The sequence below is a fragment of the Mycosarcoma maydis genome, chromosome 16 (assembly GCF_000328475.2).
Source record: "Mycosarcoma maydis chromosome 16, whole genome shotgun sequence".
NCBI classification, from domain to species: Eukaryota; Fungi; Basidiomycota; class Ustilaginomycetes; order Ustilaginales; genus Mycosarcoma; species Mycosarcoma maydis.
The window spans coordinates 446,971-460,606 of NC_026493.1; the positions used below are offsets into that span (position 1 = coordinate 446,971).

General features: G+C 53.1%; 3 protein-coding genes across 3 annotated transcripts; 1 reads left to right on the top strand and 2 right to left on the bottom strand.

Annotated features, from left to right (window-relative positions):
- Positions 1 to 399: 399 nt before the first annotated feature.
- UMAG_12024 (uncharacterized protein) lies at positions 400 to 3,084 on the bottom strand (the record flags this gene model as incomplete). The annotated part of the gene is made up of 3 exons (XM_011393274.1): positions 400 to 2,286; positions 2,378 to 2,449; positions 2,863 to 3,084. 3 exons carry the CDS (start codon positions 3,082 to 3,084, stop codon positions 400 to 402), a joined length of 2,181 nt encoding a protein of 726 aa, XP_011391576.1.
- A 4,326-nt stretch (positions 3,085 to 7,410) lies between these two features.
- On the bottom strand, positions 7,411 to 8,907 carry UMAG_05764 (uncharacterized protein; the record flags this gene model as incomplete). Its single annotated transcript, XM_011393197.1, has 1 exon — positions 7,411 to 8,907. One exon carries the CDS (start codon positions 8,905 to 8,907, stop codon positions 7,411 to 7,413), a length of 1,497 nt encoding a protein of 498 aa, XP_011391499.1.
- Positions 8,908 to 12,324: 3,417 nt separating this feature from the next.
- Positions 12,325 to 13,301, top strand: UMAG_05766 (putative tricarboxylate secondary active transmembrane transporter; the record flags this gene model as incomplete). The annotated part of the gene is made up of 2 exons (XM_011393198.1): positions 12,325 to 12,393; positions 12,477 to 13,301. The coding sequence occupies 2 exons, from the start codon at positions 12,325 to 12,327 to the stop codon at positions 13,299 to 13,301; spliced, it is 894 nt and encodes a 297-aa protein (XP_011391500.1).
- Positions 13,302 to 13,636: the final 335 nt, after the last annotated feature.

Sequence of the window (13,636 nt, forward strand, 5' to 3'; positions counted from 1 at the left end):
CGTGCCGAATGTGGACGCCCGAGTGGCACATCGATGACTCACACGCCAATTTACATGAAACCGCAACACGCAAAGCGAGCGTCCACACGTTGCTCGCCCGGATGTGTGTGCCTCTGCAGCGAGTCGAGCCATCTGGCGTCGATTACACCAGAAAACTCTCGTAAAACTCAACTGAGCAGTGACCACGGTGCGTCCCAGTTAGACATGCACGCTGAAGCATCCGAGCCAGCTATCGAGGCAGCGCACAGAGCCTGCTCAACTTCAAACGCCGTCTCACGCGACACTTGGGCCTTTCACGTATCATCACACCCCGTGCCCGTTGGCCACATATGCGTGAAGACGAATCGCGATTCCATGCACAACACGCGCAGCGCTGCGTTGCCAACACGGCAGAGTGAGTCATTCTAGCTCGGTTTTAGTTTTGGTTTTGGTTTCAGTTTCAGCTTTAGCTTTTGCACCGGCGCCGACCATGTCGATGTTGATGTCGATGTTGGTGAGTGAGCGAACGTCCATTCTGTGACATCTCGAGTGCGTTTGTTCTGGACGAAGCTCTGTTGAGGAATCTTGCAGATTCGTGCGCGAGACGTGCGAGGCTGGAGCGTATGCGATGGATCGACGACGTGTGGGTTGGCTTGCATCGGGGCCTAGGCACGGGGACGAGGATGCGCAGACGTGGACGGCGGCAGTACGGATGGGCGAGGCGGTGTTGGCGGTACGGCGAGAGCAAGCACGCAAAGCGCTGCAGCCTGTCGACTCGCTTGGCTGCTCAGCATGACGAGAAACATGATCGTCGGAAACCGAATCACTACTTTGAGGCGACATGCTCGCCGGATGAGCACAGATCGAGTGGCTCGTACCGCTTTTTTGCGTGCCACTCTGAGCTTGCATGTCATCTCGACGCGCGTCTCCTGTACGCATCGGTGGCAGTGTCTGCGACTGCATATTGGTCGTGCGTACATCGTACGGCGCGTACCTCTGGTGCGCTCTCCTACTCGACACCAGCACCGGCAGCCGCGACACGGCATCCGTCGACGAACGGTACCTCATCCCAGACGCTTTCGGTGCTGCACTCTGCGTTTGCGTATCAGCATTGTGAGGCGGCGATGTGCTCCGACTGGTGGTATGCTTCTTGAGTTCATGGTGGAGCATTCGCTGCTGCGCGTGCCATTCAGCAGTCAACGTGGTGCGCACTTGCTTGATCCCCGCTCCGTTATCTGGCCACGATGCTAGCGAGCGCGCACTGGTAAATGTGGCGCTTCGATCGCGTCGATCGCGTCGAACCAAGCTCATCTCGCCTACTTGCGCACTGGTGCGTAGCTGATGTTCGGGTGGAGTGGCGCGTCGCGCATGCGGTTGAGCCGCAAGCTGCGGCTGTGCGGTAGCTGTCGCAGAGTAATGCCGGTGCGAGTACTCTTGCTGCAAGAAGGGAGGAGGATACAGAGCGTGATGGTGTTGGTGAAGAGCGGGAAGGCTGAAGCTTTCCTTTTGACTTGTCACGATAGCCGGTGCGATCACGCCAGATCGTACAGGTGTGAGCGGTGGCATCAGAGTGCAAGGTGGAAGGAACGATGTAGCGTGACTGCTGCGAGCCGACAACGTTTCGAGATGTGTCGCACTCCCCGGACCGGTGTAGGTGGGAGTCGAAATGGTAGCGGTAGCAGGAGTGTGTGCATCCAGCAAGAGCTGGTTGGTGGCTGGATGAGGCGCGAGGTGGGGGACGTTGATCCGAAGCGCAGCAGCAGATCGGGAAGCTCGAATTCTCGCGAGCCCTCGACGTCGATCGTTTTCGGTGAGCTCGCACTCGTATGAGTTGCGAGCAGCCTGAGCTGAGATTGCAGCGACCGAGTCTGTCGCACCATCGCGCTCACGTCCACGCGCATACCCACCACTACCGTGCGAATGCGTTGCCGAACGCTGTCGATACACTTGCTGCTCACGCTCATGCCGTTGAGCCGAATAGTAGCGCTGCTCGTGCGGACCTCGACAGCCAATCTCTCGAGCCGATCCCCCACTTGTTCTCTCGAGCTCGCGAATCGCAGCCTTGCTCTCCGCCTCCTCCTGCGCCGAAGGGTTGAGCGCAAGACGCATCGTGTGCTGACGCCACGCGCGTGTTCGTTCATCCTCGTTGGACGAAAATCGCATCTTTCCCGTCGATCGCAACAGGTCCTGCACAATGTCGAACGAGAGAAGCGGTGTCGAGGGCGAACATGGATACGCCGAGAGCAAGGATTGCACCGCCTCCATCATTCTTTTCTTACCCACTTGACGTCTGTTTTGGAACCAGACCTGTGCAGTAGCGCGCAGCGAAAACAAAGCATCGAGGCCAAGAGTCGGTTAGCTCAGATACAGACAAGAGGAGCAGCAAACGTGTACGCACTTGGACTTTTCGCGGAGAAACACCAAGTTGGGAAGCGGCAGCCTCACGCGACTGTGTAGATGGAAAGTGTGTCTGCGCAGCAAGCAAGAATCACGAATGAAGAGTGGGTCAGTGTATAGACTCTCGAGTGCGAGTGCGAGTGCGAGGCAATTTGGCCGACGTTATGGTTTGCTCATTCGCTTTTTGGTGGCGACTCGATCGTTTGTGATTTTGTCATAGCTTAATGAGACACGGGATTGGATATGAAAGACCTGAAAACCCAGCTGCTGATGCTGATGCTACGTAAAGCCCGCAGTCGCAGCCAACCCCGCATGAAGCGTCGTATTGTATGAACGCGTCAACACGTACGCGCCACTACGCCACAGTGAATCTGAATCACCCACTTGTCTTATTGCTCGGCGGCGCTCCCACCTCGATCGAAACCAACGCCACTGACCGACGCCGTCACGACCGACTCGATGTGTTCTGCATTGAATGATACTCACCTTGTCTAGAATCTTGTAGAGCACTTTCGACTGTTCCAAAGAGAGCAATCTCCTGCTCCTGCCATTGACGTTTCGTTTGCTATTACCAGTTCCAGGAGGAGAGTTTGTGGCTGAGCCGGTTCTGCTGCGTCTTTCCGCGTTGCTTACTGCGCCTTCGATCGAAGAGAGACCAGCATCTGACCAACGGTCGTCGTCTTGGTCGGCTTCGTCGCAAACCAGCATATCTTCGTCACTGAGAGAGAGGCTGGCGTTGTCGTCCTGTCTCGAAGCAGCCAGTACGAGAGCAGCCGCACCAGAAGAAAACGACGACGAAGATACTGCTAGTGGTGGTGCTGCGAGGCCCGGTTTGGGCGTTGTTGCCTGGAACGCCGGTGAGACAGGTGGATGAGGCTGGTGGGGGAAATGGTGAGATCGAGGACGGTAAGCATGAGTTGGATCAGAGGTTGCGTGGAAGCGAGAAGGGTGGGAGAGAGCTAGAGATGATGGAGATGAGGCGCGATGTTGCATCGGATCGACGCTTCTTCGGCTTCTTGAAGAGCAAGCTGCGGTTCGCGGAGAGTGCGCCATTTTCAACTCGCTTGATCGCAGCAACGGTGGTTGAGCAACGAGCATCGGTGGCGGGTTTCTTCCTCCTCCAGTTCTCTTTTCACTTGTGGAGAGAAAGAGGATCCAATGAAAATGTGTGACGGATGATGGGGCCTGTTCTCTATATAGATTCCAGGAGGGTTGTACAAAGACTTGTACACCCAAGGCAAGCTCTTAGCACAGAACGAATAGGCCCGAAAGCTGTGCTGTTACGAGGCTCGAGTTTAGTCCCTCTTAATGCTGCGTATGGAGTGTCTGGAGATTGTTCTCGACGGCTTGAGCGCCACACCAAAGTGTTGAGAGCGCCGATTGGGGCAAGTAGGCGGCGCGAATAACACTTTTCGGCTTGGCGATGAAGCAACTAGCGACGATCAGAGCAACAGCTAATGTGCACGGATGCAAGCACGGCGTCGCGCTGTTTTCGTCAAGAAGCCAAGTACGAGACCCAAGTGAGCGGTGCGAGCCACGCAATCGGATTGTGTAGATTTGCAGCTGCAAACGGACGCCTGTGCGCGAATCGTGAATGAAACGGCGAAAACGCAACGAGTGACAACCACGCTTGAGCGGCTTCACCGGTAGCAAGCAGGATGGAGAGCGAGTTGATGATGGCCTTGGCAGGGGCGTGGGAAATTCGAGTGGCTCCAGATGGCGACGTGAAGCGATCCAAGCGCCGCGCCAGTTGAAGCACGATACACAATCAACGAGAGCTGCAATATTATAAACGCGGAGCGATCTGAGCGCGCACTGTTAACATGCAGACTTTGGCGAACAAGACTGCTTATCCGTTGGTTGGATCGGTAAGAGAAGAGAGCAAAGATGGTCAAGGTGGTGGTAGCAGCAGAAGGGTCAGGGGCTGATGGCGAGGAGAAGGGGAGCTCAAAGACATGCGCAACCACACACACAGAGACACACGCATATTACAGGCACACGCAAGATAAGGGCGAGCGGTGATAGATGAATGGCTATGTTGGTCATCAACGCTCGAGCTGTGCTTCATTTGTACTGTAAGTTGATGGGGGAAGAAAGGGGAGGACACAGGGGGGTTACCGCACGCTAGAGCCGCCAAGAGATCCGAGGCGAGTGCAGCCTGAGAATCACGAGAGAGGCGCACCACTCAACTAGACAATGCTTATACCAGCAGATGAAATGACTCGCTCGGAGCGGTGAGGTGCGCGATGAGGATGTGGCGACAGAGACACACACATCCACACATGCACCTCTGCTGGACGAAAGGTGGCGGTGCCATGCTAGATGAAATGGCAGATGAAATGAAGAAAGGAAGGTGGTGTGGTTCAACCATTCTCGATGAGTTGAGATGAAAAATCGTGAATGGTTGTCCTTTACGCATTCCGGTGCACAGGTACAGCACTTACGACTCACGACTCGCAACGCACAACTCAAGACTCACGACTCACGACTCACGACTCACGACTCACGACTCACGACTCACGACTCATGACTTATGACTCGAGAGCGGTGCTACTCGAAACTCGCCGACTCTTGACTTAATAAACGAGTATGCTTGCCGTGTGACTACTCCTGGCTGAGATTGCAATCACGGCCACAGGCACAATCACGAATACGACTCGTGAATCTGTTCAGTCTGTCTTCGTGGTATTCTCAGTGATGGCCTCTCGCATGTCTCTCGCATGTATAACAGAATCGCGGGCACAACGCAAATGAACCAATCACGAATCTTGAATCCACACAAGCTGTGTTTCACACTCTGCATGAGGCTGGCAACCGCTCATGATGCTGACCATGTATCGACTGCCATGCAAGGATCAACGGGTGTCGTCAGTTGGTTCCTGTGGCGATCATTGTTCTTTTATTCTTCAAGCTAAACAATCGAGAATGAAAGCCAGACAAAAGCAAAACGCACTAGTGCGCTTGGACTCACGACTCTTGATTTATGCGTAATGTGTGCTCTCCACCATTCACGATTAAGCTTGACAAATGTGAGCGTTTCCCATGACGAGTAACTGACAGTCGTCGATCTGGTTCAAGCGTACTTTGATCGCGCACAACAAATCGTGACTGGTTTCATCCAGAGCAAGGCAATCATCTACAGTCGTGAATGTTCTCGATGGGTGTCTAGCTCGGATTTCTGCTGAGCCGTCATATTCATGAATCTGTTGGGCAAACGGAAAAGAGGACGCTGGATTTTTTTTTTCCTTTGGCCTGGTCGACTGACGACTGAAAGTACGATCGATGATTGTTGTATCATCAATCACCCCTTTGATCGCTTCCAACATTCACAATTCGGGAGTTAGCGTGTGCAAGCGTGAAGCAGGCGCAGCCCAACACGAAGCTGGACATAAACCTTTTTCCAAGCCAAGTTGCATTCGTGATTCACAATTCACGATTCTGCAGAAGCCGATGCGACGAATGCGGCGGCAGAACAAGTTTCACACGTGCATTCGTGGTGTAGTCAGATGAGCCCAAGTTGCCTGGCCGGACCTTCTCGGCTCGAGTGTGCATGTGGGGTCCAACAGGTGGCGAGGCATCTTTGCACTCGACAACCCGCTAAGTTACAGTAAGTTCAAGCAGGTTGGGTGTATGTATGCAGCGCTCGGATCGTGGCGCTCTGAGACGATCCGACGCCGCTTGCACTCGCGAGTGTATCACAGCATGCACCATTAGACTATGAACATGACAGGTACAAGTGGGATGGTACGAGTCGAGTACCGGCGTGGTTCGAGACGCGAATGGCAGAGGCAGGATGTTGCGGTGGACTTACGAATGTGAAACGAGCTGCGGTGTCAAGCAGAGCTCCATCACATTGTCCACAATGTCGTCGTCTTACCAGAGTCCAAGCCCAAGTCACAGAGTGCTTTTGCGGGGGGTTACGTCGGCAGATGTAACTTAAATGAAAGCAATCCAAGCCCGCATGCATGCAGACGAGACGAGATCTGGAAGCATTCCAACTTGAATCAAGTCGTGAGTGCAGCTGGACCATCACGAGTGTCAGCTGCATCCGTCGGACAAAAGGCATGTGCAAGCGTTGAAAGTACATGGTATTAAAGGGGCGCTGTGCCGATCGGCTCTTGGCGTCTCTGTGCCACGGCATCGTACCTTTATGTCTGGACGCTACCAGCACTGGTCCGCCATGCAACAATAGGTACCTAACATCGGACACATACTCGCCGAGTCCCGCTCTGTGCTCCAAACACGAACCGAACTCAACTCAACCCAACCCACAAAGCCATGCAACCTTAAGCGCCACCACGACGCTGCGGGAGAGGTCAGTCTTGACGTAACGCTCACATGTGAAACAGCACTCAGCCATATCGTATACCCCTTTGTTTGTCGGCTGCCACCTTGGATTGGTGTCTCTTGGCCGTTGGTGCTTTGGCGCTTGCCCCGACGGATGCAGTCTAACACGTATGATTCACCAGTGTGGCCGCCTTCGCCTTCTTGATTGTACACCTCGCATTGTGATTCGTGATTCGTGATTCGTGGGTTTTGGATCTGGCACAGACATGACAGGCACACCAAGCGAATCGTGAATCTTACATATTCAAGATTTTGATGGTCTTTGTGGGCGATCCACGATTTCCTCATGCACAAACACGAAAGTCGAAATTTCTAGATTTCAGCTCTGACGCGAGTATAATTACGCACAGAAACCCAAAAAAAAGGGGAGCGTCGGGCGAGTTTGCGCGTCGTCTCCCGATCTCCCGATCTACCGATCTGGCGCTTGCTCGCTACACCTTCTCTGCCGCTCATAACTCTGGCAGAACCAAGGAACCGCTTCAGCGTGATACTAGCTCGCAGCGTGAACGAATGAGCGTCAGAGATACGGTTAAAATGATTCACGATTTTGGAATGCAGACGATCACGGATAGGGAAAAAGTGTATGTACATGTAGTGACTATGATCGAACCAAATAAGAGTGTGCTACATATGCAGGACAATGCGATGCAAGAGACAAGACCAACTTTACAAGTGATATTTGAGTTGTTATGAAACGACCGAGAGAGGCGTCATCTTGAGCTGTGAAGACCAAGGAGTCGACGTGCCCGATGACGATGATGCGGGAGGAAGAGGCTGGATGGCGTCGATATCATCGTCGCTGTCGCGCTGAGCGTGTTCGGGCTTCTTCATGTCCAGCCTGCTCACGGATGCGGCTGGAGTGGAAGGGTAGGTGGGGGGGTTCGAGTAGGGAGAGTGTTGCTTGATGCGCTGTTGTTGTTGCTGTTGCTCTTCCTGTGCCTTTTCAACGTCGTGCGTGGTGGCAGCAGGTTCAAACCGACCGTACATGGTATCGATCACTCGATCCTCATCCACTCCGTCCTTCATGATGGTACCCCTGATCACGGCTCGTGCATGCATCACTGCAACCATGACAAATACAATCACCAGCCATACCAACATGCACTGAGCAACCACATTGATCGCCGTGCTGTTAAAAGCTTCTCCCAACTCTTGCGTAGCCAGCACGAATCCCGAGACCGGGAAAACGCACGCCCACCAAGCCAAGATGAACTCCATCTCGCCTCTCTTCTTCTTGCTCAACATGACATCGATCAACGATGCTACGGTGAAGAGGTAGAACCAGGCGCTGAGGCTCCAAAGCAGCACCGACGCCGCGAGTGCCGTGACCGAGAGAATCTCGTACGAGTTAGCTGGCAGGGAAACGGATGAGGAGAGAGCGGGTAGGATGCGTTGCATCTCGGACGAGAGACCAAGTAGGCAGATAATGGTAAACGCGGGCGGACCGACGTTCATGAACAGACCGGGTCGTGCACGAGACGGAGGGTAGCTGTGCGTCATGAGACGGAGAAGCAGGACGGCGTACATCATGATGGAAACGATGAAGCCAAGTCCTTGACACGTCAAACCGCAGACGGCTATGGCGAGCGCTGCTGAAGGGCTCTGCATGGGAACCACCGAAGAAGCGATCGTGCCGCACAGCATAGCAGGGAAGATGGGAAGAACCCAAGCCGGGTTCATGTGGTGCAAAGACTGTTCCGCTCTGGAGAACAGAAACGTGTAGCAAACCAAGCTGACGATGATGGAAGCTACAAAGTAGATCCAGAACAGCACGCGGAGCACCACCTCCCACGCTTTCCCTGAGTTGTTACCGGCTACATTCGATAGGCCGATGATGGCGGTAGCGCACGCCAAGAGTGCTGTAGGAACGAAGCAGCACTCGATCGGATGCGAGAGCGTGTAGAGCAGCGAAGCTGGCGTCATGGTGTAGCGGACGATTTGCAAGGAGAAGAGTGCAATGAGATAGCAAACGTTGACAGCGAACAGGACAGCACCAATGCCAAATGCAATGTCAGAGTCGAAGATGCGCGCCATGAGAAGGTTGGCGATACCACCGAGTGACATGCATGATGTGAACCACGCAAAAGTCATGTGCTCGAGGCGGGCGAGGAAAAGGTTGAAGCGGCTACATTGTGGTGATGGTGTTGTCGATAGTGATTGTGATGACGACCGTGATAACGACATGATGATAGCTATAGCTGCCACTGATCAAGGATACGTGGAAAGTGTCGATATGTTTGTCGGTGGCGGTGGTAGTGGTGGAAGGTGGACAAGCGGGTAATGAGGCTACTGATAGTGAAAAGGTATGCTGTATATGAGGAGTCACTGAGGATGCGGGTAGAGAAATGAACACGTTTAGACAGACGAGGTGAGTACATGCACCTGTTGGACGTCTCGGCCCGCCAGTCATCCAGCACAGAGAAGCAGCGCTGTCTCACACGGACGGCTCTGTGCCACCAGGGCAAGCTTGTGCTCGCAGCGCACCTCGAAAGCTTGGTTCGACAGGATATTGCGTGTGCATACATTCCACAACGGCCAGCTGTCAAACCTCGCTAGCCGTCGAGGTGTAATGCGAGTGATAGTAACGTTCACAACCCAAATGTTGTCGCCAAGCGGTTTCGATAGACACTAGCGCCTCTCAGCTCTCAGGGGAGATAAAGTTTGCGAGGGTTCGCACGCTAAATGACAGGACGTTTTGGCCTTGGCACCCGAGCCTGACATGGGCGCGTCGGCGAATTCACATGAAACCCCTCGCCGCAAGGCTAGGCTGTGCTTTCATCTGCCTCTACATCTGAGCAACTTTCACACCGCCTGTGAATGACCATCGTACCTGGAACTTTCGCAACGGATGGTTGCTTGCATTCGCGCCTCGTGAGAAGGTAGCGTCATGAGTGGCGTGGGTACGGTAGCAGTGCACTAAAGGGTGACTATGGGTGGCGAGAAAGAGGTCATCGAGCGGGTTCTGAAAGGTGAGACGCATGTGCTTACGAGAGGCTAGTAAGCAGCACTACCAACGACCCAAGAGAGAGAGAGTAACGGTCTAGTACACGGTGCGAACCCTTGGCACCCACGCTAGTGTACGTGTGTAGGTACACCACAGTTTTTGAAGTCCAACTTATTTCTCGTCACCTGTAAAGCACAAAGGAGCGAGATCAATGCGGCGGTGTTGGGGTCTTGCAGCATTAGCGTCATCTCGCCAAGTCGAAAGCGAGCTCGGATTGTTATCACGGCTAGAGGGAGGATAGCCAAGCGCCTATGCCGTAACCACGACGGTCGAGGTTCGGTGAGCGACTCTGCGGGCTTTGGTGAGAAGACGATATTGTTGTTGCGTCACCAATAGAAGCCTGCTGGATAGAATGCTGTTGGGCACGCAAGCGAGAGTTTGCCGACGGGATCAGGGAAAATGCCATATCCGACAGCTAAATTCAAGATTAAGTGCGTATGATGCAAACAGTCGCACTGCGCACTGTGCTCTACTGCACAATCATGAATATAATTAAGCAGGAAAGAACAAGTCACAGTTGCCGTTGCCGTTGCCGATCGCAATTTAAGCTTGATGATAGTCATGGGTGACCTAGTGCTGACCGAAGTCAAGAGTTTGGCTTTTTTTTGGGTGATTATTAGGCAGCACGTTCGTGATTGCTTGGCACACCCCATCTGCGCCCTCAGAATATGCCAAGGTTGCACTAAATATAAATTCAGGTTTCTCGCTCTCTCTCTCTCTCTCTCGCCTATCTTAACTACAAACTTCTTTCTGATAAGCAATCACGAACAGACTAAACTAAAAAAGGCCCGAAAAAAATTCGCCGCGAGCGGTTTCGCCTTGATTTTGACAGATTTGCGGCTGCCGCCACAATCACGCATCGCACTCTCGCTTCGGGTGATTTCGAAAAAATGCTCCGTCGGCGAAAGGAAGGAGCGGACGGAGTTGAAAATCAATTCTCCGTGCGTCCAGAAAGACACACAAGAGACCGAATCACGAACGAGAATCCATCAATCCACGATTGACAGGCTTGCCCACGGATTGATTCGCTGATGACGACTGGACGAGGTCGACGTGGACAAAGTTTTGGCATCCACCTAAGTCGTATGTACCATCTAGACTCGATTTCCTCTTTTCAGCTAAGTTAGTACGACATGCTTAGGCTGATAACATACACAGCAACCAAGAAACTTGGTTCACCTAGCAAAACGCTGCTAAGATGGTTGGCGCGTTTCAGCGGGTGGGCGCTAACGTCTTGGCGTTTCAAAAGCTCTTCAGAAAAACCCCCCTCAAAGTGCCTGCTATTAAAAAAGAAAGAAAACATCCCGGTCTAACAGCGTAAGAAAAGCTTCTGATCCCGTGAACGGTCTAACATTTATACAAATTTATCGAAATAGGTGGTTCGCAGAGAAACAACAAAAAGATAGGAATTTTGAAATAACGTTGACTTACAAAAACTCTCATGTGGGCCAACCGACGAATCGTGAATCGATCGATAAACGCAGATCACGACAAGAATCGTGAATTTGAGACAGCCTATGGCCAGCGTGGTATGGTGGTATGCGCATCAATCGTGAATTGGTCGATTGCCCAAAAATTCATCGGCATATCATGTTGTGGATGTGGATGTGCGGCTCGCAGCTATCCCCTGTGCAAAAAAAAAAGTATACGAGAAGTATACGAGTTCTGTGTCGTCCCAGTAGATAGATCGCAAAAGCTTCTGCACGTGCTTGGCAGCGAAGAGAGATACAGCGTTGTTCACAGCGAGAACGGTCAAGAGTCACAGTGATTGATAAGCAACACGCGAGTCTAGCACAGCTTAGCACAAGTCGAGCCACGAGCCGTCGTCGATGCATCCAACCCCAACACGCTCCAACACGCTCCAAACCAAAACACCAAAACGAAAAACAAAACAAAAAAAGTGTTGGTCTGTACCTTGAGCGATACGCTGGCTGTTGGCCGAAAATCATCACGGAATCGTATGAGAATTGACAAGATCCGATCGGGGCGTTGAACGTTTCGAAAGAGTGCAGTGAAAACGGTGAAAATCGGGCCACTCGTCATTTGAATATCCGTGTATCCAAGCGAGTCGCAGTGCTGAGTCGTGGATGTGCTGCTCTTCTACCCGCGCTTAACACTCACAACTGTGACAGCGCTAAACCAAATGACGGAGAGATCCACACTGTCGACTTTTTGACACGCGCAGTACGCGTTGGGGTCCGCGGTCTGCGGTTGCGCCCCAAAATGCAAACCGGGCTCGCAGCTGCGCATACATCAGTCAATCATTCGTGATTTGTGATTCTTCTCAAAATCGCCAGCCCGTGCGCCTATCGTGAATACACAGCTAAAGTGCAAGCATTCGTGAATCACCAAGGGGAAACCCTTTCTTTTCCTCGTTCTTGCGACCTTGACTCGATCCCCGTCATCGTTCTCCCTTTGCTTCTCCTTCTCCTCAACTTGCTACACTGCCACTACTCCTCCTTTTCTCCCGCAACCTAAAGGACGCGTAGGAATTTGATCGCAAACGCATTCCGCATTCCCCCAGGCACACTCTGTTTTTCCCCGTTTGTCAAGGTTTGACTATTGCTCTCGACACATAGCTTTTGGCTGCTGCAACCATGGCGCCACAACAAAAGGGATTTTCGTGGTCCAACATTGCGGTTGGATCCATCATGAACATTGTCGAGGTGCGTTGTTGTTTGGATTGTCCTCTCAAACAAGCTGGATAGATTGGCTGACGATTCTGGGACTCGACGTTTGGCATGTACAGGTGACGACGCTCGGTCAGCCTCTCGAGGTGGTCAAGACACAAATGGCATCGAACCGACAGCAGACGATGATGCAGGCGCTCAAGACAGTTTCGTCTCGAGGAGGTGTTCTCGGCTTCTACCAAGGACTGATTCCATGGGCTTGGATCGAAGCGTCGACCAAGGGAGCTGTGTTGCTTTTCACCGCAGCTGAAGTTGAAAAGGTAGCCAAGAATGCCGGATTTTCGTCGGGAGCCGCTGGTCTGCTCGGAGGCATGACGGGCGGTATCGCACAGGCGTATGCTACCATGGGATTCTGTACGTGCATGAAGACGGCCGAGATCACGCGGCACAAGCAGGCGGAAGCCGGAATCAAGCCTCCATCGACGTGGGCTGTGTTTGGCGACATCTACCGACGAGAAGGACTGAAAGGGATCAACAAGGGTGTCAACGCCGTCGCGGTTCGACAGTGCACCAACTGGGGATCCAGAATGGGCTTCGCGCGTCTCGCCGAGAGCCCGATCCGAAGCCTCTCGGGCAAATCCGAAAAGGACAAGTTGAACGCCGCTGAGCGCATTGCGTGCTCCAGTATCGGCGGTGCTTTGGCCACCTGGAATCAGCCCATCGAGGTCATCCGCGTCGAAATGCAGAGCATGGCCAAGGCCACTCCCGGAAGCAATCGTCCCGAAAAGTTGACCATCGGCAACACGTTTGCTTACATCTACAAGGAGAACGGCATCAAGGGTCTCTACCGAGGTGTCACACCAAGGATCTTCCTCGGCGTCTGGCAGACGATTTGCATGGTCAGCTTTGCCGACTACGTCAGGGAGTTTATCGGATCCAAATAAACGCACAAGCACAGCAGCGCAGAGCACCGCAGTGCAGCGACGTCCATGTCGAATCCTCTTTGCACAACACAGTCTACATGGCGCTTGTTGCGCGCGTCAGATGTACATATCGCTCACCTGCTTCCTGGTAAATGGGTGCTTTGAATCGTCATCCAGTTGACACAGTATTTGATTTGTGTGATGGTGCATACATGCGAGCGCATTTAGAGATGATAGTGCAAGCTACCAACGCGCGTGGGGTGGAGCGGTGAGGTGTTCGCTTTGCAGAATGTGCTCTGCGACCAGTCGAACGGACACGACGCATCCTTCCAGTAACGGGATCCCCACAGCCCAAG